We start from the raw sequence: 24,774 nt of genomic DNA, 5'->3' as shown, positions 1-24,774 counted from the left end.
AAAAGTGTGACTCGGGTGGGTCTCTCTCTCACACACCTGTGGCAGACATGATGTGAAAAGACAACCTTCACTCTCCCCTAGAGAACGGATCTCCTCCGTGTGTTCCTTGGTCAAGGGAGTTCCTTGACCGATGGGGATAAGGTGTGGGTGGGTGTGTAACAGTGTTTACACCTGTCTTCTTCAAACTAAACTTGTCAGTCTTGCTCATATTTTACATGAATACTTAGATATTTAAGATATTTGTATCATGTATTATCTACATTTGTTTATAATTCATGTTATTTACGATGTATAAAGGTGTATTCTCCTGTAAATCATTTCACATTGCATAACAAAGTCATTTGAAAACCCAAGCCTGCCATCAAAGTGATGAAAGCTCTGTGCTCCTTCCTTATGGTGGTAATAGCATGAGGTCAGCCCTGATGACTTCAGATGCGCTTGTTACTAGGTTACAGAAAAGCTTTTTTTCAGGCTGTCATATAAAACTGTGAATTTCACATCAGGGAATTTTGCAGCAGTCTCCTTACTAAAGAAAAGACTTCCCTTTGACTTATTTATTTCATCTCGGATTAAAGTTAGATGGATTCCTCAAAGCTTTTCCCAATGATTATAGGAAGCCCAATGACGGTTTGACAAGGAAAATGACTGCTTCCCTTGTGCTGGCATAGATGTGATATGTGTGATATTGAAATACTAATGGATTTTATTTCGAATTCTTAGCTTTGGAAATGCTAAATTATGAAAATGTGATGCTGCCCACTCATTTTGGTCACAGCATTGGTGGATTCTGGCTGAAGAAACGCCCACACTTCAACCATTCAGCACAATAAACTGCTGACCCTGATCTGCATTTCTGAAGAGGATTTCATGCATGGCCCCACTATGGGCATTTTCTCAGACTGCCTCAATAGTGGGCCTGTAGGCTAGACTAAGATATGTTATTGGGGGGAAAGGATTAAGAGCCTTTGCTTACCTGTGTTTCTTGTTAATCTAACATGGTAATTGACACACAAAATACCTGCCTGGATTACTCGTTAAATGATTACATTTACAGAAAACAACCAAACTATCATAGCATATCATCTTTTAGTTAAATCTTATAAAACAAATGGTATATCATTTTCTTGGATATCGCTGCTAGGCTATATGATGGTTTTCAAGTGACTAACACCTTGGAATCCACCAAAGCCTTTTGCTGTGTCGCTATTATTATATCCCTTTGAAGTCACACCCTGAGAGGGGAGGGGTTACAATTATAAAGGGCGATATGATTGGTTCACCACTGTGGTACACGTGCTGCTGTTGCTTGCCATATTCCCAGTGTAGGCTCTAACACTTAAAGCTGCAACGGCATCGCACAGAGAGCAGTTACTGTCCCACGTCTTTGGCTGTACAAAAATACTTTTTTATTAAGGTCTTCAGGACAGCAACAATGAAGACACTATCGTGTTTTTCACTTTATTTGCCACTTTTCGCAGTTTCTTTGGTTTTCGGTGCCATTTCCACTGTGAACGGTAAGTTGCTTCTTTGTTTACATTTTGTTGTTCCAAACCACGTTGCTCATTGGGATCGGTGCTCATTGCTTCTTGGTTAACTTCGGTACTGGAATTAAATTCCCTTTCTGCAAGGACTAAACTAGATGTAGTCTATTGCTCCGAATGAATAGCAAGCAGAGCCATTTGCTGCCCAAAAAGTAAGAAGGCTAAATCTCTAAGTAGTCAAAAAGAAATTAGTATCCTACTGATTCAGATCTTTAGTTTGTTTTTCTCTCTCGAGGTACCAAGACATGCGTAATATAGGCTAATGTGTCATACGCCGTGTTTATGGCAGCCCTGTATTCCCTCGGGTAATTTAGCGCAAAGTGCTCTCTTACAACTATCACTAAGGCACACGGTCCATTATTCTTAACTGTTGTGGCTCTTGCCAAAGGCAATTGACTTTGTTTGCATCCGCGCGCTGCACGCAGTCCATCTAGGGCAGCGGACAATGGTGCCCCACTAGACACTCCGTGTGCTGCTTTCAGACAACCCAGAAGGCGGGCTACGACGGTAACTTATTTTGTCTGTATGAACAGTAAAGCTTATTTTCCTACCTTAAATACTCAGAAGACCTTTTTACAAATAGTTGAAAGCATTTAAAGTACTGATATGACCTGAAAAAGTGGTAGGCCTTTTGTCTATAACACCTTTATAGACAAAACTACCAAGAACATTTGGTCAAAATGATATTTGAATTAAGTTGCCTTACAAATGTTGATTACAGCGAGAATTCATAACGTAGAATTCTAGTCTATATGTTCTTAATACAGGGCATATGATAACAAACCTACCAAATTTACGGTCTGGATAAACATGTAAGTACTGTAATGTCTGGGACTGGTAGTACCAGGCGTCAAAGGCGTGTAGCTCACCGTTAGTTGAGTCACATTTCGGAAATGGAGTTAAAATGCCAAATTGTCAACTTCCTTTCACTAACAAGAAGTCATGATCTGTCCATGTAATCAGAGCGAGACGGATGCAGCACTAGAGGCAGTGAATTTAAACTAGGGCTATACAAGATACATTCCCAAATTGTGTGTGAACAAACACAATTGGAAAAAAGAAATCCTGTATGTTACGCCCTCTTCAGGTAAATGTATTTCGATTTCATCCATGTGTTTTTGTCATTAACCCTAAAAAAAAAACTGGCTGCACCATCTGTCAGTGATGGTCCCTGAGTCATGGAGCAGTCCTGCCAATTCCAGCCCACAGAGGAAAATACACGTTGATTTTCTTAAACAGATTTGAACAGCTTTGAATTCCAATGACGTGGTGTAGAGAATATGGTTGTGACATGGCCTATCCTTGTGTTCTTGCACACGCATACACACACACACCATGCCAAGTCAGAAGATGATGGACTACCTATACAGCCCTGGGTCATCTTTATGACGGTCCACAGTTTATTTTTAGGCTTTGGTTTTGTTGTTTATTCTTTGTGGCAGATGGTGGCTTTAAAGTTGTACTAGCAGATTACTGAATACTCCTGGCTTCACACTTCTAAGGTGGTCGAAGAATAAGAAGGTGGGGGGGGGGGGGGAGGGAGAGGGAAGGATAAAGAGAGAGAGCGAGGGAAAGAGAAAAAGAGAGGTAGAGAGAGAGAGAGATGTTCACGCAGTTGGATGGCATACACATGTGACTGCTGACATAACCATATCTGCATATGTTAAGACACACACAGGGATAATTTTGCCCTTACATGCATATATAGCTCTTCACAAGGAGGTGGTTGCACTTTTCTTGTTTCAGATAATTGATGATTTACTTTGCCAAATATTTCCCTAATAAGAGATTATTTCAGAGCCTATACTAAACTATATCAAGCTCCTTTTTTTTTTTTAACTATACCCTTCTTACCATTTTACCACTTTATAATGAACTATTTTAAATGAAAACAGGAAAGGGTACATATCCACAGATATTGTCCACAGAGTGTACTCCCAGCACTGTCAAGGCCAAAAAGATGTGTCATCAAACCTTGATTCTAATTCTCCTTGAAATAATTTTGTTGTAATTCCTACTGATTAAGGCCAAGCTGCCAACCTATCTCGAGACAAGGTTTGCCAAGTGTCCCGATAGCCCCTCCCTCCCCTTCCGCCCGTGTCCTGAGGCAGCTCCGCAGCCTAGTCAGCATGGTTGTAGTTTATGATCTTCATGTAAACAGTGGCCCCTGAAGGATAGTTACCAGGGAGTTGTGTAGCCTTGTCTTTCCACCTTGGCTCAGGGCACCAGCCTGCTGGCTGATCTTCTCGGATGGATTCGGAAGCACCTGCTAACTGTCAGTCTTGGAACAGATGGTGAACCCAAACACAGAGCTGAAACACACAGAAGCATGTACAAAAGAAGTATACTAATATTCGAAATAAATACAGTGTAGACCATAGGCAGAAACCACAGTAACTGACAAGGGGCAGCAAGGGAACCTAAATATAGAGGACCAACCTCAATATATTCTATATATAATTCAAGTTGAGAAATAAAGATTTATTAAACATATTTTAATAAGGTTTCAGTTTTGATAACATTTGAGTTATTTTATGCACAACAAGAAATTGCCTGCCTATATTATATTGGCTAGAATGTGATGTTTAAATGACATAAGAGATATAAGAGATATGATGTGGTTACTTTGTTCATTGAAATGTTACAATGCAGGGTGTACATTACAGAGTAGTGTTGACTTCCTATTTTCACAATGCCAGTTCCGGTACAGCATCCTTCAAGTACAATGGTAAAAAAAAATATTGGGATGCCAGGGCCAGACTTTGGATTGCAAAAACAGAGTCATTAGGTGGCTGCTGCGGTGTATTTTCTGACTGGTATTTGGATCTCATTCTTGGGCCTGGGAATCATGGGTAAAGGCATGGGTTCATGACTCATAATGACATACACCAGCACAATGGCCTGTGGTACTGGTGAGCCCATACCAACATGACTCCACTATAGTTGCACTCAGTCAGGGGCAGAGACACATGGACATTACAGCACTGCTTATGTCTCACAACTGATTCGGTTTCAATTCGGAACTGACATAATGGCAGTGTTCAAGCACAAACATAGATTCAAATCATTTTTTTGTCTATCCTATATAGATTATGCACACAAACACATAGTGCTTTAAGCCACCACTAACCCTACGCTCTCTGGCGTCTTCCTGGTTTTGCCGATGGTAAGGAGCCCAGTAGGTGCTGAACGAGCAGATTCATAATGGTTGATGTAATCAAAGCTGTATTCAGAACACAGCAGAAACTAGTGAAATTGTAATTACTATGTTAAAAACAGAGTGAAAAAGATTATAGTCTTAAATGCTAGGCAACTGCTGTTAGTTTATTGTGCCCTTCCAATTGTCCAATTTAGTTGGCGTAGCTATCCAGGTTTATCCATTTAAGATAAATAGACAATCATTAGATTGCAGGTGCACATCAACCGAACCATCATAAACTTGTTGGTCTTGTTGTATTGCATTTATTTAGTAAGATGGATTTAGTTCGAAGCCTACATGTTGAGACACTTAATACTCCAAAACAAAGAGGCAAAGGCATGCAAGGACTCGTCTTATTGTGTGTCAACCCTTATCCAGACAAGTCATTAGTTTTTATGGGTGATTTAGCATTACACAATAACGGAAAGCCAGAACAACAGCCAAAGTTTCCCTGAAACTAACCCATCCACGTATCTAAAATAAGGTTTGTCACATGTGTAACTAGATGGTCATGGGTAGACTCACATTGTGGTACAGCACAGGATTCTGTTTGCACGATTCTGCCTTAAAAGCATCCTCACTTATTTTTATTAAATGGGTTGTTTTATTTAGTTCTAGTTTAAACAGACAAACGGATTATGACATGTTGTTTTTTCCCAAAAGGCTTTTATTCGACCACGGTCTTGCAGTGTCGCCCTCCGCACTAATGTTTCCGAAAGCAATTCTGGTCCACAGCCCAACTCCTCTTCAACCACCACAGATTACACAGTTAGGATACACTTGCTTCTGTTCCACAGACTATTCTCTTGATACATAAAAGTACTTTTGAGTAAGAATGGTTAGGGTTAGAGAATGGTTGTCCTTGGGGAATTTAATTTAGTTGGTTCAACTACCACTGAGTTTATTCAACTACCCTGGGATGTATAACGTGTGTGTGAGTTGGAGTTCACCTATTTTACAGGCGGTTAATTCGTTCTCTGAGCAGGACAGATGGATAAATGGCCACTAAAAGGATAGGTAGACATGTTGGCTGGGACCATGACTTTGCTCGATCACAGAGCCACTCAGAATGTGGAAATAGATTTCCGATGCACGCACATGTACGCACATGTATATTGATTTTCAAAAGTTTCTTGCCCAAGCGAGCAGTAAGCACCAGTATGCTGTATATCTGGAGGTGGCCTTGTGGGTAAACTAGATAAGGAAGTGTGGCATTTTTCGTCCCGCTGAACCAAAATACCCGGGCCTGTTATCCTATTAGTATTACCACTGACTCTTCAAAACATTACTTATCTGCGCTACAAATCCACTTTTACTGTATGGTTGAGGTCGGTTGATACTAGAGGAGCCGACAACAGCCACCACCAACCACCTATTCTATTTTGAAGGCCAACATTATAATTCTTAAGGTGCCAATTTCAGACTTGGGAAGCCAACGCTGTACTTCATGTACAATCAGTCAAATCATAAGGGATGGAAAATGGCCAAATTCCTCAACTTCTGGCAAAACATGTTGTGCATGTTGCAATTGTTATCTTTACTAGAACCCAAGGTTTTATCATTGAAGTACTAGGATTAATATGCTAGTGTATACTACAATTCGAAATATTTAGAGAGGCAAGGCTATCTTGGGTGAAACCCTTTTCTGTTCTCATTCCTGGTGTTTTATTACTCTTTTCAGTCCCTTTCGAAATATCACTTTCATTATCATATGTTTTCCTTGTGTAACTAAATATAATATTATTGTGCAAGGGCTGTCTCTCTCCAAGGCAAATGTTATGTCGCCTGTACCTGCACATATCAGCCACCATTTCCCTTTGACCCTGATGGCTTAGAGACTGCCAGACTGGGCATCGGAGAGGTGTTACTGGAAAGGCCCAGTGTCTGTTTTGTGTGAAATGGCTCATTGTTGCTTAGTCAGCTGGTGTACAGATTATGCACTTCCGACCGCAAACAGTGCTGTCCACCTCTTATTGACTGTAAACAGTGTGGGAACTGTAGCCACAAATGTTTAGTGAAATGAAACTTGCATTTTTAATATTACTGAAAAGTTGATCTGAAACCAAATACGTGCCAGACTTTATTTCCAGTTTCCACATAATCAGTTAGGAGATCCCTGGTATCCAGCAGCTCTCTTCCTTAACTACTACTAACTATCTACTGAAAATTATATATAATATTCCCCTTTTCAGGATCACCATGATACAAACGCCTAGCTGGGTGACCTTGGACTGTAAAATCAGATGCCCCAACCTCATTTGCCAGGGTCCCAATGCTTTGTGGTTTTTGAATTCACCTTATTAGAACACATAGACATAAGCTGATACGGTTGAAATATTTGATGCAGCACAAATAAACCAATGCATTGACACTGTAAATAAAATGGCAAAGATTGCACTGGTTTTAGAACAAAGGTGCATGAATTCTGCCTCTGTTCAGTGACCAAACCGGGTCAAAAGGACAATGTTAAACACATTTAAATGTTGTTGCAACCTTCTATTAACATTCATTTTTTTTATTCTGAATAAATACAATCTTTTTTAAATAGTGGAAAGAGTCCGTAATGGTTATTATTGGATGATCATTATATCATGTTGCTAATATTGTCTGGTTTAGCAGTATTAAGAGGGAAACAAGTGTTTGTTGGTCTGTGTGTGCGAGACTATGACACAGAAAGTGAGATAGCATGGTGAGTGTTCAGATGTTGTGTTTTTGGTAAGAAAGGGCTATTGTTCAGAAACCATGAGTTGAAACAGGGTTCTCTAGCAGAGGCAGCGATCAGGTGTTTCACTGGTTCATCCAGCACAGTCACCACATCAATATTTCAGAGGATGTGTTACGGGATGTGATGCGAGGTGGTGATTGACACCCATTTGTAGCACTTCATGGTTCACAGGACGACGGACGCAAGCAGTGCAGCACACGTTTTGCTGCACTGTTTGTTTTTAGTTTTTCCTTAATAGGAAGATGGCTCGTGTGAAATCTCCTTGCCCCTTTTGAAGACACTTACAAAGGCAGATACTGTTTGAGATGCCCTAGTTAGAGAGTTGTTTACCGGCTAGGCAGAACTTCTTGTCGTGGCAATTTCTCTATCAGAGTTTGCGTCTAAGACAGATGAGATATTTAGATGCAAAAAGCACACGATACTGTAGACAATTGGTGGTCATATATATTTGTAAGAAAAAGTACGAACAAAGATACATCACAACATGCATCAACAAACAACATAACAGGCAAACATTACAATAATCGGAGGCCTCAGATGGGAGCTTCTCTTTGCGTGTTACTTCATACTAAAGGTACGCTCGGGAAAATTCCCCTGATTGTTCCGAGTCGTGAGTTCTTATTCACTTGGGTTGGGTTCTGGAGGGGGTGTGTCCCCCAATAAACCAAAAGCCTTTGTTTACCAGATGGTAATCTTTACAATTGAAGCTCCCCTGGATGTCATTGGAGGGGGTGGCGGCCGTGCCATGTAACCCTCTGGCTTCGTTGACGCTAGCCAGGGGGTCGAGGAACAGGCCCATACATCAAAGGATTGCATGGAAGATGATTTACAACACACAAAAACATAGGAACAGGCAGGCAATAAAATGCATCACACGACCCTCGAAGGTTCACACTTTAAATGACCCACAAGGAGAGTAGAAGGCAGGCAATATATGCATCACACAAAATAGTAACAAAACTTAAGTTCATAGATAGACCAAAAACGTAACAACATGTAGATTTTCCATCACATTCTCCAATCTGGAGGGGCATTAGTTGATGTCTGAAACAGAGATCAACCACTCAACAATGACTTTGAGGGACAGAGCCCACACATGCAATTTTTTTAATGATATACTGTATATAGATAAAGACGTAAAGATATTTATGTATATCTGTATGATTTTTAGATTAGGGAAGTATTGATATCTGATCTCACCTGATGTCCCCAGGTGACTACTGCGTAGTGAACAAGTGCAGTAACGGAGGAATCTGTGTGACGGGTTCAGGCGAGCCCTTCATCTGTATCTGCCCCGATGGGTTCACCGGAGACACCTGCAACGAGACGGAGACCGGTAAGACCATGGACATCGAAACTCCAATGTAAAACGATGTCATCTGCTTTGAGGTTCTATGATTTGTACCTACAATGTTGTGTATCAGCTGTGAGGCTCTATGATTTAAAGATGATCTAGTGTCTACTCCTCAAGTATAAATATGATTGGTCCGTATATTTATTGCAATGATTTAGGAGATAGACATTCATCCGGCGCTTCTCTCCATCTCCAACCACAGGGCCGTGCAACCCCAACCCGTGCACAAACGACGGCGTCTGCGTTGCGACGGGCCACACGCGGCGAGGGGACGTGTTCAGCGAGTACGTCTGCGAGTGCCAGCTGGGCTTCGAGGGCGTGCACTGCCAGAACAGTAAGCCCCTCTTGATCCCCTCTTCCACGCTCGTTCGCGTCAGGGCCGTTTACACATGATGAGCTCTCAGCGTCGGCATTGCCAGCGTTGCCAATGTGTTCCTTTGGCGCGTTGAAGCCCGACCTGGTGTTGAACGCTGCACCGGGTGTAGGGGACAGCTCTGATTTTTCCAACTTAAGGCTTCAAGCAAAGTTCAAACAGTTACATCGGTGGACGGTTGACGCTGAGCCTTTAGGAGCATCTAATCAGCTGCCAGCTTAGGATGATGTTTATGAGTTAAAAGCGCTGAACTCTCGTCTTTTCGCTGGCACTCGGCCGTCCTGCGCTTTCTGAAAGCTCATCATGTGTTGACTGCTTTAGCAGAACCCGTCAGCAGATCTATTGGAATTCGTTTTTTCGTGGTCTTTTTCCCCATCTTCCTGTTTATACATAAATCCTCCAGGCTACACTAAATGTTTCCATGCTTCCAGCTTTGCAATATGCATAACATTTTATACTATTTTTAGTGATTCCATTAGTTTCTCTTCCAATGTGCCTTTTGGGTGAAATGTACCTCCTGATGAGTTCTCGAGCTAGGGGAGAGGTAGTGAGGCCAGATTCAAATTCTCTTCTCGCACAATGAATTCTACTTCACACCAGCTCCTAAATATGGAGGTACCAACCACACAACGAGAAACCCTGACAGGAGAGGACTACTACTGAAAGTCCCTTTACTTGATGTTGGCACTTTGGCAGTAGCTTCAGCTGTCCGCCAAATGTAGTGGTTATGTTAGCTGTAGGGGAGACAGCTCAGGCCGCATATTCTGCTTGATATTAGGAGCCCTGTTAACAGCTGCCTTCTTTTCGAAGTACTGTGTCTCTGCTCATGTCCAGTTGAGAGTGAGTGCCGTTGAGTCTGAAAGAGGAAAATGCTCGGGAGCATGTGTTGAACGCGTTCGTCCAAAATGCCTTCGAGCCCCGTACATACTGAGGGCTGACAGATGGCCGCAGCTATGGAAGGGGAAGGCGGTGAAAAGAGTTGCCAAATGAACACAAAGGCCCTGATTGAACAGGCCTGGTGGCAGTGGCGGGGTAGGGGGGCTTTCAGAAATGTATGATTTGTGTTTTATGTGTGTGTGCTTTTTCTTACCCTAGGAGTCAAAGGAGCAGACCTGAATGTGAAAAAAGGTAACTTGTAACCATAGAACAATAGACAGACAAGGGGCACTGGAGACTCTGTGTGTGTGTGTTCAGCCTGGACTCTTATCCCTTTCTTGGATCCAGGTGCTCACTCTTATCTAGTCTGCATGCGGGGGCAGAGGAATGTGCAACAAACATACTCACAGACGCAGACACACACTAATCTGCACAGGGCAGCATGCACGCCCCCATACCCTCGGTCGAGGCCAAAGTTTGTTGGAGATAGTGTTAACAACCTGAAGCCTTCCACATTAACCCCTCGACTCCTACAACCTCCGTCATTGAGAAATGTACTCTCTTTGTTAGTGTCATACTGTCCTTGAATTGAATTGGGCGATCCACAGCCCATGTTAACGCTGCTTAAGCTCCCCCGATTCTCTGTTGCGAGGCGAGCACTGCCTTTCAGAGACCCTCAGAGACCCTCAGAGACCCTCAGAGAGCTCATACAACTTAGCTCCTAATATCCCATAAATGCGTACACAGACCGTGTGTATAAAGATCCCACGTATAGGGACGCATGCCAACGCTGCCAGAAAGAGGACCAGTCCTTTGAGCTGTTCTATGCGTCTATTTGTCTGGCACTGAGCCCTATAAATGCTGGCACTGGAGAGAGGTTCATCTTCTCATTTACTAATGCCTGTGTTAGGACAGCTCTGTAATGTGTGTGTGTGTGTGTGTGTGTGTGTGTGTGTGTGTGTGTGTGTGTGTGTGTGTGTGTGTGTGTGTGTGTGTGTGTGTGTGTGTGTGTGTGTGTGTGTGTGTGTGTGTGTGTGTGTTGATAATCCAATAAGGAGAGTAAGTATTTCCGGATGGATGGGTTCTATTTTTTGGAGCCATTTAAAAAAAGAAACACAAAAGTGTTTCCCCTTTGGTGGTTGTAGCTGGACGGCTACTCTTCTGTTTGTGGCCTAGCCTCTGGAGGCGTAGCGCCGTTTAAACACTCATTTACTTAACTCGCTGAGTCGGGGGGCTGGCAGCGCACTCTCTCTCTCTCTCCTTTTCATCCACACGTATGCAAAGAGCATGCATACAGCTTATCCCTCGACGCTGGCCCAGCCAACGGAAATTGTCCGCCTGCACAGAGCGCCTGCAACGTCAGTGCCTCTGCCGTTGCTGGGCAGAGAATAGGACTCTGATGATGCGCATCAGAGGATTTAGGTGTGCCCTCCCTACAATGTCACTGTACCTCTTCAAGCCTCACTGCAGCGCACCTAACCGCCAGGTGAAATAGCCCAGAGAGCGGAGGGAAGGTCGGGAGAGAGATCAAGGGAAACTGTTGGAAAGTGGCAATATATGAGAGAGCTGAAATAGGGAGAAGGAGAGATATTCATGGCATTTCCTCTAGTCTGGGCCAAAGCAGATTGCTGGAAAGTTCCTTGGCATGAAGGACTTTTAGTTTTGCCTATTCTTCTCACTTAATCCTAGATTTTCCGAACCGATTAAAGCTGAAATGTGTTTATCGGTTAGTCATTGTGTTTGTTTGTGTATGTGCGTGCGTGCATCTGTACGTGCGTGGAGTTGTTCTTCTCCAGTAGTTATTAAATCCCTCCCAGGATGTGGTGATGTGTGCAGACTAGGCTTCATACCCCTTTGTGTGTGTGTGTGTGTGTGTGTGTGTGTGTGTGTGTGTGTGTGTGTGTGCGTGTGCGTGTGCGAGTGTGTGTGTGTGTGTGTGAGTGTGATTACCATCTTGAGATGATAAAAACTTTGTAGCAAAGTATATATTTGCCTTATTTTCACACAAATCAAAGCTGTCACATATTGATGGTGTCATTCTTTTAAATTACATTTTGACCTCAGTTAGGAATGAGACTGCTCCAGTACACAGGATATGATGTCACATATTCTCTTGGACGTTGCCAGTCACTATGCACAAAGTAGAAGGGATTAAAGACTGTTCTACTACACTACACTACTCTGGATGCTTGGTAGGTTTAGAGCGGTACTTCCAGTCAATTCACCGCTTCATTAACACACCAACCCACTCCACTCCGCACACGTCTTGTTTCATATAAATAATCCTTTGGTCTTGAGTGGCAAATCTACTGCCGGTTAATTTCACCATGGCAACAAAAGGCTACTTCCATTTTTAACAGAGGAAGAACCCCTCCATGACCAATTATTTAAAACTGATACATATGCACATTGCTATTGCTATAAAAAAAAGGAAGAGGGATCAGATTCTATAATTTTTGACTCATGATCTTAATAATGAGCACTTTAAACATCACACTCCCTAGTCCCTCAGCACTGCATGGTTACAGTAGCCTCTGGATGTAGCCATGCCTTCTATCTACCCAGGGCTTAAACAGCCTCTGGATGTAGCCATGCTTCTATCTACCCAGGGCTAAAGTAGCCTCTGGATGTAGCCATGCCTTCTATCTACCCAGGGCTTAAACAGCCTCTGGATGTAGCCATGCTTCTATCTACCCAGGGCTAAAGTAGCCTCTGGATGTAGCCATGCCTTCTATCTACCCAGGGCTAAAGTAGCCTCTGGATGTAGCCATGCCTTCTATCTATCTACCAGGGCTAAAGTAGCCTCTGGATGTAGCCATGCCTTCTATCTATCGATGGCTAAAACAGCCTCTGGATGTAGCCAGGCCTTAATCTATCTACCAGGGCTAAAGTAGCCTCTGGATGTAGCCATGCCTTCTATCTACCAGGGCTAAAGTAGCCTTTGGATGTAGCCAGGCCTTCTATCTATCGATGGCTAAAACAGCCTCTGGATGTAGCCATGCTTCTATCTACCCAGGGCTAAAGTCCTGCTGACTGTGGCCCAGATCCTGGGCTCAACAGATCTGCTGATTGACTCATGCAGAGGCTGCTGACCCCTTGTATTGTACCGATGAAGGCCCAGTTTTTAGACCCGGCCCAGTGAGCCCATTATTGGTTTTTCTCTGTGTTTCATGCTGAGACACTGGCTCATATTGACACCCGGTGGAAATGGAGCTGTATACAAACTGCTGAATGAGTTACGGTATTGGGTTTGGCTCTCCAAAGGACACACAAGTGGAACAGCTTGGTCTACTTCAGCCTGTGCAGTCTGTATACAAAATGTTTTGTCAGCAATCAGTCTGCTGATTGCTGTGAAACGTTACTTATTCAAGGTAATATTACATGGATCATCAGTCTTATAATATTGATTTGATTTGGCTTAGTGATCTATCGACATAAGGGTTTAGTGGAGGGTGGGTTATTGAGGTGAGGTACATTTTTTCAATTCAAATCTGGATTCATTTGAAATGTTAGTATTGATTATAATATAATGAATTAGCCATTGAAATTATGTCACTATTTAAATAATTATCGTTGATCGTTAATGTATGACTAAACAATCACATAATCATCACAGTGGGACATGGTAGTTATTTAAATAAAGTTATTAAAATAAATAAATGTCTTGTTTACCTTTTATTTTTTTTATCGTGAAATGCCACATGAGGCATCGATGCGGAGACAGTTACCAAGAGCACCTTAGGGTGCCTTACATAACTCTATTTTTAGCATAGAAGGCGACCCAGGTGGTATACCCCCCCAGCATAGCACTCCACTTGTGCACTGGCCTTTACACCGCCTGTCCCCTCCTTAGCGTGGTCCTCATGGAATCCTCCTTGGGTTCTCCACTCAATGGAGTGTAAGGCCCAATCCCATTTCTTCCCCTTACCCCTCCCCCTTGTTTTGAAGGGGTAAGGGGTAGAAATGGGATTGGGCCTTAGGGTCCTGGTGGATCCCCTTGGGTTCTCCACTCAGTTGAGTGTTAGGGTCCCGGTGTACCCCCTTGGGTGCTCCACTCAATGGAATAAGGTCTGGATATAGGGTCATCCTGATAACCAATCCTTCAGTGTGTCTGTTATCAATTGTGTGTGTGTGTGTGTGTGTGTGTGTGTGTGTGTGTGTGTGTGTGTGTGTGTGTGTGTGTGTGTGTGTGTGTGTGTGTGTGTGTGTGTGTGTGTGTGTGTGTGTGTGTGTGTCTTCATTTTTACATGGGAGTGTTTTATGTTTATTATAGTAGCATAACACCTATTAATTAAACCTTGTGTCACGATGGTATCTAGAAATGTTGCATGGACATGTAAACAGGAACTTTCCAATTAGAAAACGACTCAACTGAACAACTAATGAGAGAACTTGATTTGTGAACATATGAAAAGGGAGAGGTCCCTAAGCTATTTGTGGACCATGAGTATCTGGGGATTTGAGAGTGAGCCAGATAGACACTCTACACATGTGCTGGCTGAGTCTGTGTGTTTGCACTCTCTTCAACAACCCTAATCACCATGAGAAATGCATCTAATCTTATCCGCCTACATGTTTATGTTGTGTTCCTATGCTAAAAATATAACTCAGTAATGGTGTGTTCCTTGCCTGGTAAACAGGAAATATAGTATGTATTCAAAGTCTATTTAGTCATGCTGCCACTCATTGTGGGCGACAGATGAAGTGCTTTGGTTTGTACCGATTCCACTTGGATGTTGATGAGTGTTTTCTTTTTAACGTTGCTCTGCCCCAACTTGATAAACAGGGCCATCTAGTGGATGTATAGTGAATTGCATGTCATTTGAGTCTGAATTTGAATTTCTTCGAAGAGTCTTTGCTTAAATATTGCTTTACTTTTAGGCATTATTGTTCCACGCAATTAACAATTATTAATATTTACCGGATTTTCTTCAGCACATAACAAATTCCACAAATGAACAATTTGTTTCCCAAAACACCCTTCATTCTTCCACTTAAAGTTGAACTATTTGTTGATGATGATGTTTGCTAGCTGCCATGCACAAGAAAAAAAACATGACTCATTCTTCTCGTGGTTTCCATTCACTCAGCCAACAGCTCCTCTGACCATTCTGCCGTCCGCTCCTCTAGTGTTGTGTTGCATGACCGCAACTTACTCACTAACTAACCAACCTCCTTATGTCACGCATGACCATGATTTCTCTAACAGTGGAGTCCGGACTGACTGTGAGATGAGAGCGGAAGATGACTCTGTATCACTGACGTCCCCATCTTTTACCCCTAGATGTTAATGAGTGCGCTGCCAAGCCTTGCAAAAATGGTGGATCCTGTCGTGACCTTGAAGGGGACTTTGTCTGCCAGTGCCCTTCCCCTTACGTGGGCAAACAGTGCCATCTCCGTAAGTGTGTGTGTGTGTGTGTGTGTGTGTGTGTGTGTGTGTGTGTGTGTGTGTGTGTGTGTGTGTGTGTGTGTGTGTGTGTGTGTGTGTGTGTGTGTGTGTGTGTGTGTGTGTGACAGTGTGTTTGTGCGCACGCGTAGGTGGAGAATGATGGTTGGACTAGGGTAAATCTTTTACAAATGGTGTTTCTTACTTAATATAATCTATATAAATCTTAAGATATAGAACAAACGCCAAGTATTAGTGTAAACTGAACATGTGCCTGTATTCTGCATTGCTCAAATATACTGGTTTACTTTAATTGGAATGGTATGTTTGCTTTCATAAAGGAGATATGATTTAATATATTCAGGATTTGATTGACCAATAGGTAGCCTGTTTAGAGCTTGTATCAGAGGAATCTATTATTAATTATAGATATTATCATTTTTTGTTACACAGTATCTAAAACGCTACAAGAACCTATAGAGCTGTCAGCGTATTGTTTAACACGGTGTATTATCCCAGTGGAGACTATAGACTACCTCCCAGTTCAACCTGCTGCTGCCCCTCTCCCCCCGGCTCCCCCCCAGGCTGTGTGTCCCTGCTGGGCATGGAGGGCGGGGGCATCGCTGAGTCCCAGATCTCCGCCTCCTCGGTCCACTACGGGATCCTGGGCCTGCAGCGCTGGGGCCCCGAGCTGGCCCGCCTCAACCGCAAGGGCCTGGTGAACGCCTGGACCGCCGCCGCGCACGACAGGAACCCCTGGATCGAGGTGAGGGGGAGCCCCGACCCTGATCCAGAAGACCCTCTGTGGGTCATTGCTCGACCTGTTTAGCCGCAACGCCTCTGGGTTCAAATGGGCTCTCTGAATGTAGTTAGGGAGTGATGGTTCATGTTTCATTTTGGGAGTGGGATCAACGTTGCATGGACAGTTGCACCTATGTTCATGTATGTTTGTGAAAGGTTTTTTCACTTTTTCTTGGTTACCTTTTTACGAAAATTTCAGCGTTCCCGTCAGTTCATCCATCTAGTCGCCCGCTCGCGACTAGATCAATTGTGGACGTAACCAAGGAAATCTTTGAGTGTTGGAGCTTGGGGTTCTGGCGCTGATTCTGCCAGGTGTGTGTGTGTGTGTGTGTGTGTGTGTGTGTGTGTGTGTGTGTGTGTGTGTGTGTGTGTGTGTGTGTGTGTGTGTGTGTGTGTGTGTGTGTGTGTGTGTGTGTGTGTGTGTGTGTGTGTGTGTGTGTGTGTGTGTGTGTTGCCATGGTTACAGGTCAACATGCAGAGGACGATGCGGTTCACGGGCATGGTGAGTCAGGGCGCCAGCCGGATGGGGACGGCGGAGTACATCAAGGCCTTCAAGGTGGCGTCCAGCCTGGATGGACGTGTGTACACCGTGTACAAGCAGGGCGCCGACCGGAAGGACCATGTGAGTGCACCGCCTCACACAAAGACGGCCTGGGATTAGATTGGGATTATACCATCATAAATACTTCATTACATTTATATGAATGGTTTCAGAAAAATATTTAACTATGTTAAGATGGAGCGACATCTCTCTTTGCATCGCAATCTCACAACCGTTTTCAAATACTAATAAATTACAAAGAGATGCGAACCACCTCTATGGGGAGATTTGGACCAGCAACAAGACCACTTCCAGACGAGCCACTAGGGGGGGGCACCAAGACACGCGCTCGGTTAAAGAGGTCTATACTAGGATGCGTGTGCAGTCCCACAACTACAACTGAACGAAGCTTTAATTAATAATGGGTTTCAGGACAAATACGTTGGGTCCAACTTTGTCCCTGCTGTGTTTTGGTCAGGTGTTCATGGGGAACGTGGACAACGACAGCACCAAGACCAATCTGTTCGACCCGCCCGTCATCGCTCGCTTCCTCCGCATCATCCCTGTGGTGTGCCGCAAGGCGTGCACCCTGCGTATGGAGCTGGTGGGCTGTGAGCTCAATGGTACGCGCGCACACACACACACACACACACACACACACACACACACACACACACACACACACACACACACACACACACACACACACACACACACACACACACACACACACACACACACACACACACACACACACACACACACACACTCTTTGTATGCATTCAGTTTTATTTATACCCAGTAACTGAATGAAGTCATTAAGTTGGATATCAATACCCTTTTTTTTTCCAATGGTAAGTCTTGTGCACACGCTCAGCCTATATATATACAAAGGGTTTATTTATTCTCAGATACTGAATAAAGTTGTTCATTTGGATCTCAATGCACTTTCTTTTATACTCCCACTGACACTGAAAAACACACACACAACAACATCCCTGTTTCCCCCATTACAAGTGTCATGTGTGAACCTCTTCCAACGGGATCCATGGATCTTTACTAAGACCATATGGGAGTGAATGCACCAGGGTAATATTGGCAGGGGATACGTCAGCTGCGAATGAACGCATGTGTTTATTTGGACGGCGAATAGTGTTAGTCATGGTTATCAAAATATGGCCTCCCCCTCCCTGGCGGGGCCAGGGTGATGTTTAGCGGTCGCTCGTACGCCACTCGTGTTTATCCACCTCGTCGTCTCCTTCAAGGCCTGCCAGCGTGGCTCTTGGAGGCTGGCTGGCCTCAATACGGGGCTGGGATTTCCCCCGTCTGCACGTCTGTCTCCTGCTGGTGACCACGTTGTGTCTGTTCCTCCAGCGTCTGGCATGCTGAGCTCTCTGTGCGGCGGTGTGGAAATGGTTCTGTTTGTGAACTCGTTTGACATGGGAGATTGTGTCTCTCGTGTAAAGAATAGTATGTACAGTCGGGACTGACGGGATTTCAGTTCACTAGAATAACTATTATACAAAGATGGATGATCATGGTTGTGAAGTGATGATTTTACAAAATGTGTGCGCATCGTGTCAAGCAATTCACAACTAATGTGATTGAGTCAAAAATTGCACTTGACAAAATTCTTGATTTGTCAAGTGTGCTTTTGAAATCTTCATCTCCATCTTGTTGGGTAAGTACAGCACTTAAATTCTACAACAAGGAAATAGATCAAGAAACAGCTGAATAGAGTTGAGGACATTTATTTTAAGAAAGTAATGCAAAAGCCGAGCTGGTCTGCAGAACGCCTGCTATTCCAGTTCCAGTTTTTCTATCCTCGCTTCTGTGATTCCTCCCATAAGCTCCAATTCAGGGTTGTTATCAACTATGACCATGCATGACTTTGCCACCAACCAAATTCCGTTGTTTTCGTTATTCTGGGATATGTGCCATGTTTCATCATCTTAACTTCTCAATAACCTGTCCGAACATCTTGTTATTAGGCCTGAAGAAAACTGTGCAGACTCTTCACACCAGGGGCATAATCTTTCCCTGAACAAACCGTATATGTGCCTTGTCTATCTGAGAAAACCCGGAATCTCTCCGGGTGATACTGCCTTGTGTCACCTTGGTTCCCAGACTCCATGTTTTACCCCGCCCATCTTTATTATAATCCGAGGTCATGTTCAAAGTCTCCCACAATCTCTGGCCTCACTTCACCTTAAATCACTTACCTCCCATTAAGTCTTCCATGTCTGTGCTCTGCCTCAATGTCATTGGCTGCCCTTCCTTGGCACCCTCCTGCCTATCATATTCTCTCTTTTCTTTGTTTGTCACCCATCCTTCCTTTTGGTCCTCGTTTCCGTCTGTCTGTCTTTGTATGTGTCTGTGTGTGCGTCTGTCTGTGTGTCTGTGTGTCTGTGTCTCTCTTTCTCGGCCCTCACCTCAGTAGTGTCTTCAAACACAACAGGTTGTTCCGAGTCGCTGGGGATCCGGTCCCGGCTGGTGTCGGACCGCCAGATCACGGCCTCCAGCGTGTTCCGGACCTGGGGCATCGAGGCCTTCTCCTGGCAGCCGCACTACGCCCGGCTGGACAAGCAGGGCAAGACCAACGCCTGGGCCGCCGCCAGCAACAACCGCTCCGAGTGGCTGCAGGTACAGAGCGCTGGAGGCCCCATGCACGGCCACGCTCTGCACGCAAGAAGGGCCCAACTGAGGCACATTTTAGACGCACGGCCAATAGCAAGGGGAGTTCAGGCTTTCTGAATCTGGGTTTCAGAGCTTGTCGTTGGTTAAACTCACATCCAGCGATCCTATTATGTTATCGAAGCACACCAGCAATTGTTTCGTGACGGAGATATTGTGCTGAAGCTTAATGAAGTATATTTCTGTATTTCTACAGTGGCCAGTGGAGATTTATTCAGAGTCTTTTGACTGTTTGCTAGTGCCAGCCAAGTTTGTTTACACCAATTACAGGTTTACAGATCCCTGGCTCAAGCAACATGATTTGTCTTTAAACAAATATGACGCGATGGAAAGTAAAATGCCCTGTTAACCCAGATTGGAGCTTAACTGCCAACATACTTTAAATATTAATCTATAGTCAGATTTGGAGACTAGCTTTTGCTATACTTTGGTTTCAAAGCTGCCCGTCTATGCTTTTGACAGCTTATTTCACACTTGAACTGACTTATGTTTGAACCTAAATACCACAAGGACAAGTCAATCACTGGTTATTTTCATGAGTGGGAGGTCTTTAAGATAAGTTTCTGTGAGCCATGTTGAGCTTATCATCCCAATAAGAAGCTCTTAAAATCTTCCCACTTGGATCCCATCCAAATGCATGCCCTGGGCACATGCCTGAGAGCCAATCGCGTAACCACCTTCTTGTAAACAGAGTTAGGAAAGTGTGAGGAACGTTTGAGGGACGTTTGAGGAACGTTTGAGGAACGTGTGATGGTTTGATCCGTGTCGTCAGGTGGACCTTGAGTCTCCCAAGAGGGTCACGGGCATCATCACCCAGGGAGCCAAGGACTTTGGCTCCGTGCAGTTCGTCACCGCCTTCAAGGTATCCTACAGCAACGACGGCCAGTCCTGGACCACGGTCAAGGATGAGACCGCCAAGACAGACATGGTAGAGTGTTTGTGTGTGTGTGTGTGTGTGTGTGTATGTGTGTGCTTGTGCTTGTGAACATACAGTTGTTAAAAAAGCATAGGGTTGTTGACAGTAGCCGCGTTTACATGGCACATCTGATCCGCATAGATTTCTATGCGGCATAGATCTGTTCCTAAAATGTGTTCCGAATGTACTGTATACATGGCAGTAACAAAAGTGTCCGTTATGTCTCTCGCGCACACCTGACACATCTCTGGACCGGCGGCGACATAATGGATGTCTTATCACTATCGGGGATTTTAAATTTGATTTTAATGAAAGCACAGCAGGAGAGAGCTTTTCTCTGCCTGCTCCTTCAATTAAGAAGGAGCAGGACAGCGCAGCAACGTAAATTTCTCGTCAGATCTTTATATTTACCCTAAGCTCCGCCGCAAACAAGAGGAATTTGGATGCGAGTCCGCAGCCAAGACTGGTGGGAGAGAGTGGTCTTACGGGAATTTAGTGACCAGGAATCCTCGAAGGTCCAATTGCGCACTACTGCAGATGCCATCTCTCCAAGTTAAGAAGTATTTTAACGTTCAGCCTGCAAAAGTACTAGTAGTAGCCTACTCATTTACAGTTATTTCGGACGCGCGCGGACACGTCATTAATAAACACCCATGTCCCGTCGCTAAGCAACCGGACACGCTTACCGGACTACTTTTACGGAGTGATAACAAAGACGTGAATCAGGCAATAAATCCACTTTCCTTGACAGCGGTGAAGTTCGGTGTGCTTAAAAGTACCGGCGGAGCTCAGTGGACCAATGGCAAACTACTGCGGCTGCTCTAAGTTAAACCCCAATCTATTCGGAATAAGTGTATGCATGGCGATTAAAACGTACTACACCACCACTTCTATTCGGCATAGAATCTATGCCGAACAGATAATTGTATTCCGAATGAGGCGTATACATGATCATTTTCTGTTCCGCATAGAAATCTATGCGGAACAGATGTGTCCATGTAAACGCGGCTAATGTAGCCTGCATACAGGGGTCATACTCCTGGAACATTCCACCTGGAACCATTTATCGTCATGCTAACTTGATTGCTGTCGTTGCAATCCAATAATCGGCTTACCTGCCATCTGGGCTCGGATGTCCAGAAATGCACGCCCCATCGAGTGATCAAATCAGAGTCTGTAACCGCTCTGACTGGACTCCAATGGAATGTAACGGCAGGAAAACCAGGTTTTCCATGTAGTACATGTCGAGGTGGAGGTGAGTGAGTGCTTATGGTTGTGCTCCAGGGGCTTCCTCTGTATTAAGTGTGTTGGCTCTGCCTCTTGTGTCCAGATCTTCCAGGGCAACAGTGACAACAACGTCCACAAGAACAACGCCTTCGAGCCGCCCTTCTACGCACGCTTTGTGCGGGTGGTCCCGTGGGCGTGGCACGAGCGCATCACTCTGCGCATGGAGCTGCTGGGCTGCAATGAGTAGTCGTCGTCGTCCCCCCCCCCCCCCCCCCCCACACACACACACACACAATTAAGGTTGAGTTATGGTTGACGTCGACGCAACGCAATGGGGTTTACGGACCCATTACGTCCTTGCCGACCCCACCGCAAGGTCCGGACGTGCGCCTCCCAAAATTGTGACCTTGCGTCAGGGGACGATTGATTCGCTATAGTAACCCCAACGCAGAACCAAAACAGGTTCACGACTGCGTCGAGGCGTCTGCGTGGTCATTGCGTTGCGTCGACGTGGAACCATAACTCTACCTACTTCTCCTCCGACCTGCCGTCTCTCAGCCCTAGAGGGCGGCAAACCCTCGAGTAGTTTTAAGTAGTCCTATTGCTCCTCCATGAGATGTACCTGCTCAGCTAGTAGGGGAAAGAGTCCTTGCTTTATTGGTGGCCTATCGGCATCGGTCGGGTCGAACCAGCTCATTTCCAATAAGCCAATTTTATTTTCAATTGAAGTTTTTCTTCTGTCCAGTATATCATAGATATTTATGGGGGGTATATTTTCCGATACCAGGGTCTGAGATCAGCAGTGTGGGGCTGGTAGTTGTTTCAGTGCTAGAGCTGTGTCACAGATGATCTGCAGCTACACCCTTCGACACCCCAGGCTAGAATGCACATTATCAATCTTCATGATTTTGTTGGACGTTTTTTATAGTAACATTTATAAATGGATAGATTTAAAAAAAAGAAATTGCTAGATACCATGCCACGTAGCTTCAAGGCAAATGTACAGGAAAAGGTTGTCAAAATTATCATAGTAGAATTGTCACAATTAATATTTGCTTGCTTGTGCTTTGTAATGACCCCTAAATGGGTAGAGGGGAAAAGGGGGTGGTAACACATTACCTAAAATGATAACCCAAACGTAAATAAGGCAGAAACCAGTTAAGGTGAAAAATAAGTGTTTTACTTTAAAACAAGGATTCAGAAGGGAAGCCAAATAAAGTTTGGGATGGCCCAGGCCAAAACAACAACCGGAAATCCACAACCTATCTAAAAGTAAAGACTGCTAAACTAAGAGTGATCATAAGAAAATACAATGCTAAACTACATATCCTGGATAACGAAGAGAAAATGTGGGAAAATAACCCAGTGGGACCTAACATGGTTACATGTGTTATATTGTTACTGGTATTTTAAGAGTTTCAGAGGGCATTTGTTGTCAGGCACACAATTATCCTTTACAATAGCTTTTACAACATTTTTATAGTCAAACAGCTATAGTCATTTAGAGTCCACAGTGAGGACAGCCTCAGGGTCAAAGCAAAGTACTACCCGCCAGGACATGTTGGTCCTTCTGTTACCCTGATGCCATGAAGGCAATCCAAATCACTACAGCATTAAACTCTAGTTTGACAATTTCAAGTAATTTTTCTATATTTTTTAGCCCTTTTTCTTGGATACAGCAACATGTTTTACAAAGCCATTGTATTGCTCTTCCCAACGATTATCCTTTGGTGTTTCGTTAAACTACTATTATTTCATTGTAAGTAGGTATTGTGTGCTTGGTAGCTATATTTAGTATGAAAAACCCACTGTGGAGGTTATGTAAAAAAGTAATAACCCCTTTATGTTTAATGGCATATAATTGCAGCATTGTTTCAAAGTTTCTTTTTGCCTAAGAAAATACCTTGTAAGGGCCAAACACCACTTCCATTCATAGTAGTTATTGTAGCCTATTTTCTCCTGTCATTCTCGCCATACACTATATAATTAAATTCATAAATCATCAACAATCATTGTATCATAATGAGCTACACAATAGGGGAGGAGGTTTTGGATGAGTTATTTCTTTATATTCCTTCATGTCTGGGCTAGCACACTTGTACATGCTACTGAAACCTTTGTTGTTGTTGTTGTTGTCGTTGCAGATTTCAATTCAGTCACTCTGTGCTTTCATATTTGAACATCCACCTGTTTTAACAACACTTTTCAAATTTGATGTTTGTGTTTAGGTGTTTGGTAATATGATAAAACCAAAAAAAGTATTTTGCAGAAAACATGTTCATTAGCTATTAGGAGAACGATGTAAAAACTTTAACGAATGAGAAATTAGACAGCTTGGGGTAATGCCAGTGATTCAAGTACAGTATTATCATATGATGTACATTTACAAACTTTAATTATTTTTACTAACTTGATTTGTTTAAATAAAGTATATTTTGCAGAAGGCATATCCTATGCCAATTATTTAAAAAGCATGTAATCCAAAAGTGTGTCCAACCAAATGCAGGTGTGGCCCTGCTGATAAGCCACATCGACACTTGATCCTTCACGGTAGAGCTGGGATTTGCCATAGAATCAAATTCTAATTCTTTAGTTAAAATACTAACACTGGGATTCAGGGCCTGTGCAATATCACAATGCATTGAAAATGAATGAAAGTTAAACTAAATTTACTGCAAAAATACATGGGTATGCACGGAAGCTGTCTGACAGTAGACTTGTGTCAAACACTGTACTGTATTAGCTGTTGTTGCAGGCATAAAGATGTTGGTGGGTTATGCAGCCCTGCATGCATCTAATTGGTAAATTGAACAGTTCAGGGGGTCTAGTTTAGGTTTATTAGTGAGAAAGATTTTTTGTTGTTGATGATGTTGTCCATCTTATGTTACTGTAAATAAGTTATTTTATTCCTGTTCCAGTTTTCTATGATTGATGAAAAGCTGTGTTTTTATGCTTTCATGAAGGTTTTTTTTGTGATGTTCTCAGAAATTAGACGTCAACATCTCATATGGAATTTGTTTGGTTTTTTTGTCTTCCAACGAATACATTACTATATTGAGTTTCCCTTACGTTTGGCCTTTGTACATTAAAGATAATGAATAAAGAATTTATTCCAACAGTATAATTGATTCAGTGTGGCTT

At 43.6% G+C, this 24,774-nt stretch overlaps 2 protein-coding genes across 3 annotated transcripts in view; one reads left to right on the top strand and one right to left on the bottom strand.

Moving 5' to 3' along the window:
- The window catches only part of abhd2b (abhydrolase domain containing 2, acylglycerol lipase b), an 11,950-nt gene extending 9,407 nt beyond the window's left edge, over positions 1-2,543 (bottom strand). The window contains exon 1 of the mRNA XM_060061806.1: positions 2,411-2,543. The gene's annotated coding sequence lies outside the window, so the exon portion shown is untranslated. The remainder of the gene's footprint in view (positions 1-2,410) is intronic.
- mfge8b (milk fat globule EGF and factor V/VIII domain containing b) lies at positions 1,308-24,757 on the top strand. 2 transcript variants are annotated; one of them, XM_060061791.1, is made up of 11 exons: positions 1,308-1,514; positions 8,679-8,801; positions 9,022-9,153; positions 10,288-10,320; positions 15,353-15,466; positions 16,039-16,220; positions 16,722-16,877; positions 17,275-17,419; positions 19,255-19,439; positions 20,263-20,418; positions 21,737-24,757. In XM_060061791.1, the coding sequence occupies exons 1-11, from the start codon at positions 1,433-1,435 to the stop codon at positions 21,878-21,880; spliced, it is 1,452 nt and encodes a 483-aa protein (XP_059917774.1). In that variant the 5' UTR covers positions 1,308-1,432; the 3' UTR covers positions 21,881-24,757. The 2 variants fall into 2 exon arrangements, with proteins under 2 accessions (XP_059917774.1, XP_059917775.1); XM_060061792.1 differs by lacking the exon at positions 10,288-10,320.
- Positions 24,758-24,774: the final 17 nt, after the last annotated feature.

This window comes from Gadus macrocephalus, chromosome 9 (genome assembly GCF_031168955.1).
Source record: "Gadus macrocephalus chromosome 9, ASM3116895v1".
Classification (NCBI taxonomy): domain Eukaryota; kingdom Metazoa; phylum Chordata; class Actinopteri; order Gadiformes; family Gadidae; genus Gadus; species Gadus macrocephalus.
This window is presented reverse-complemented; position numbering and strand designations above follow the sequence as displayed.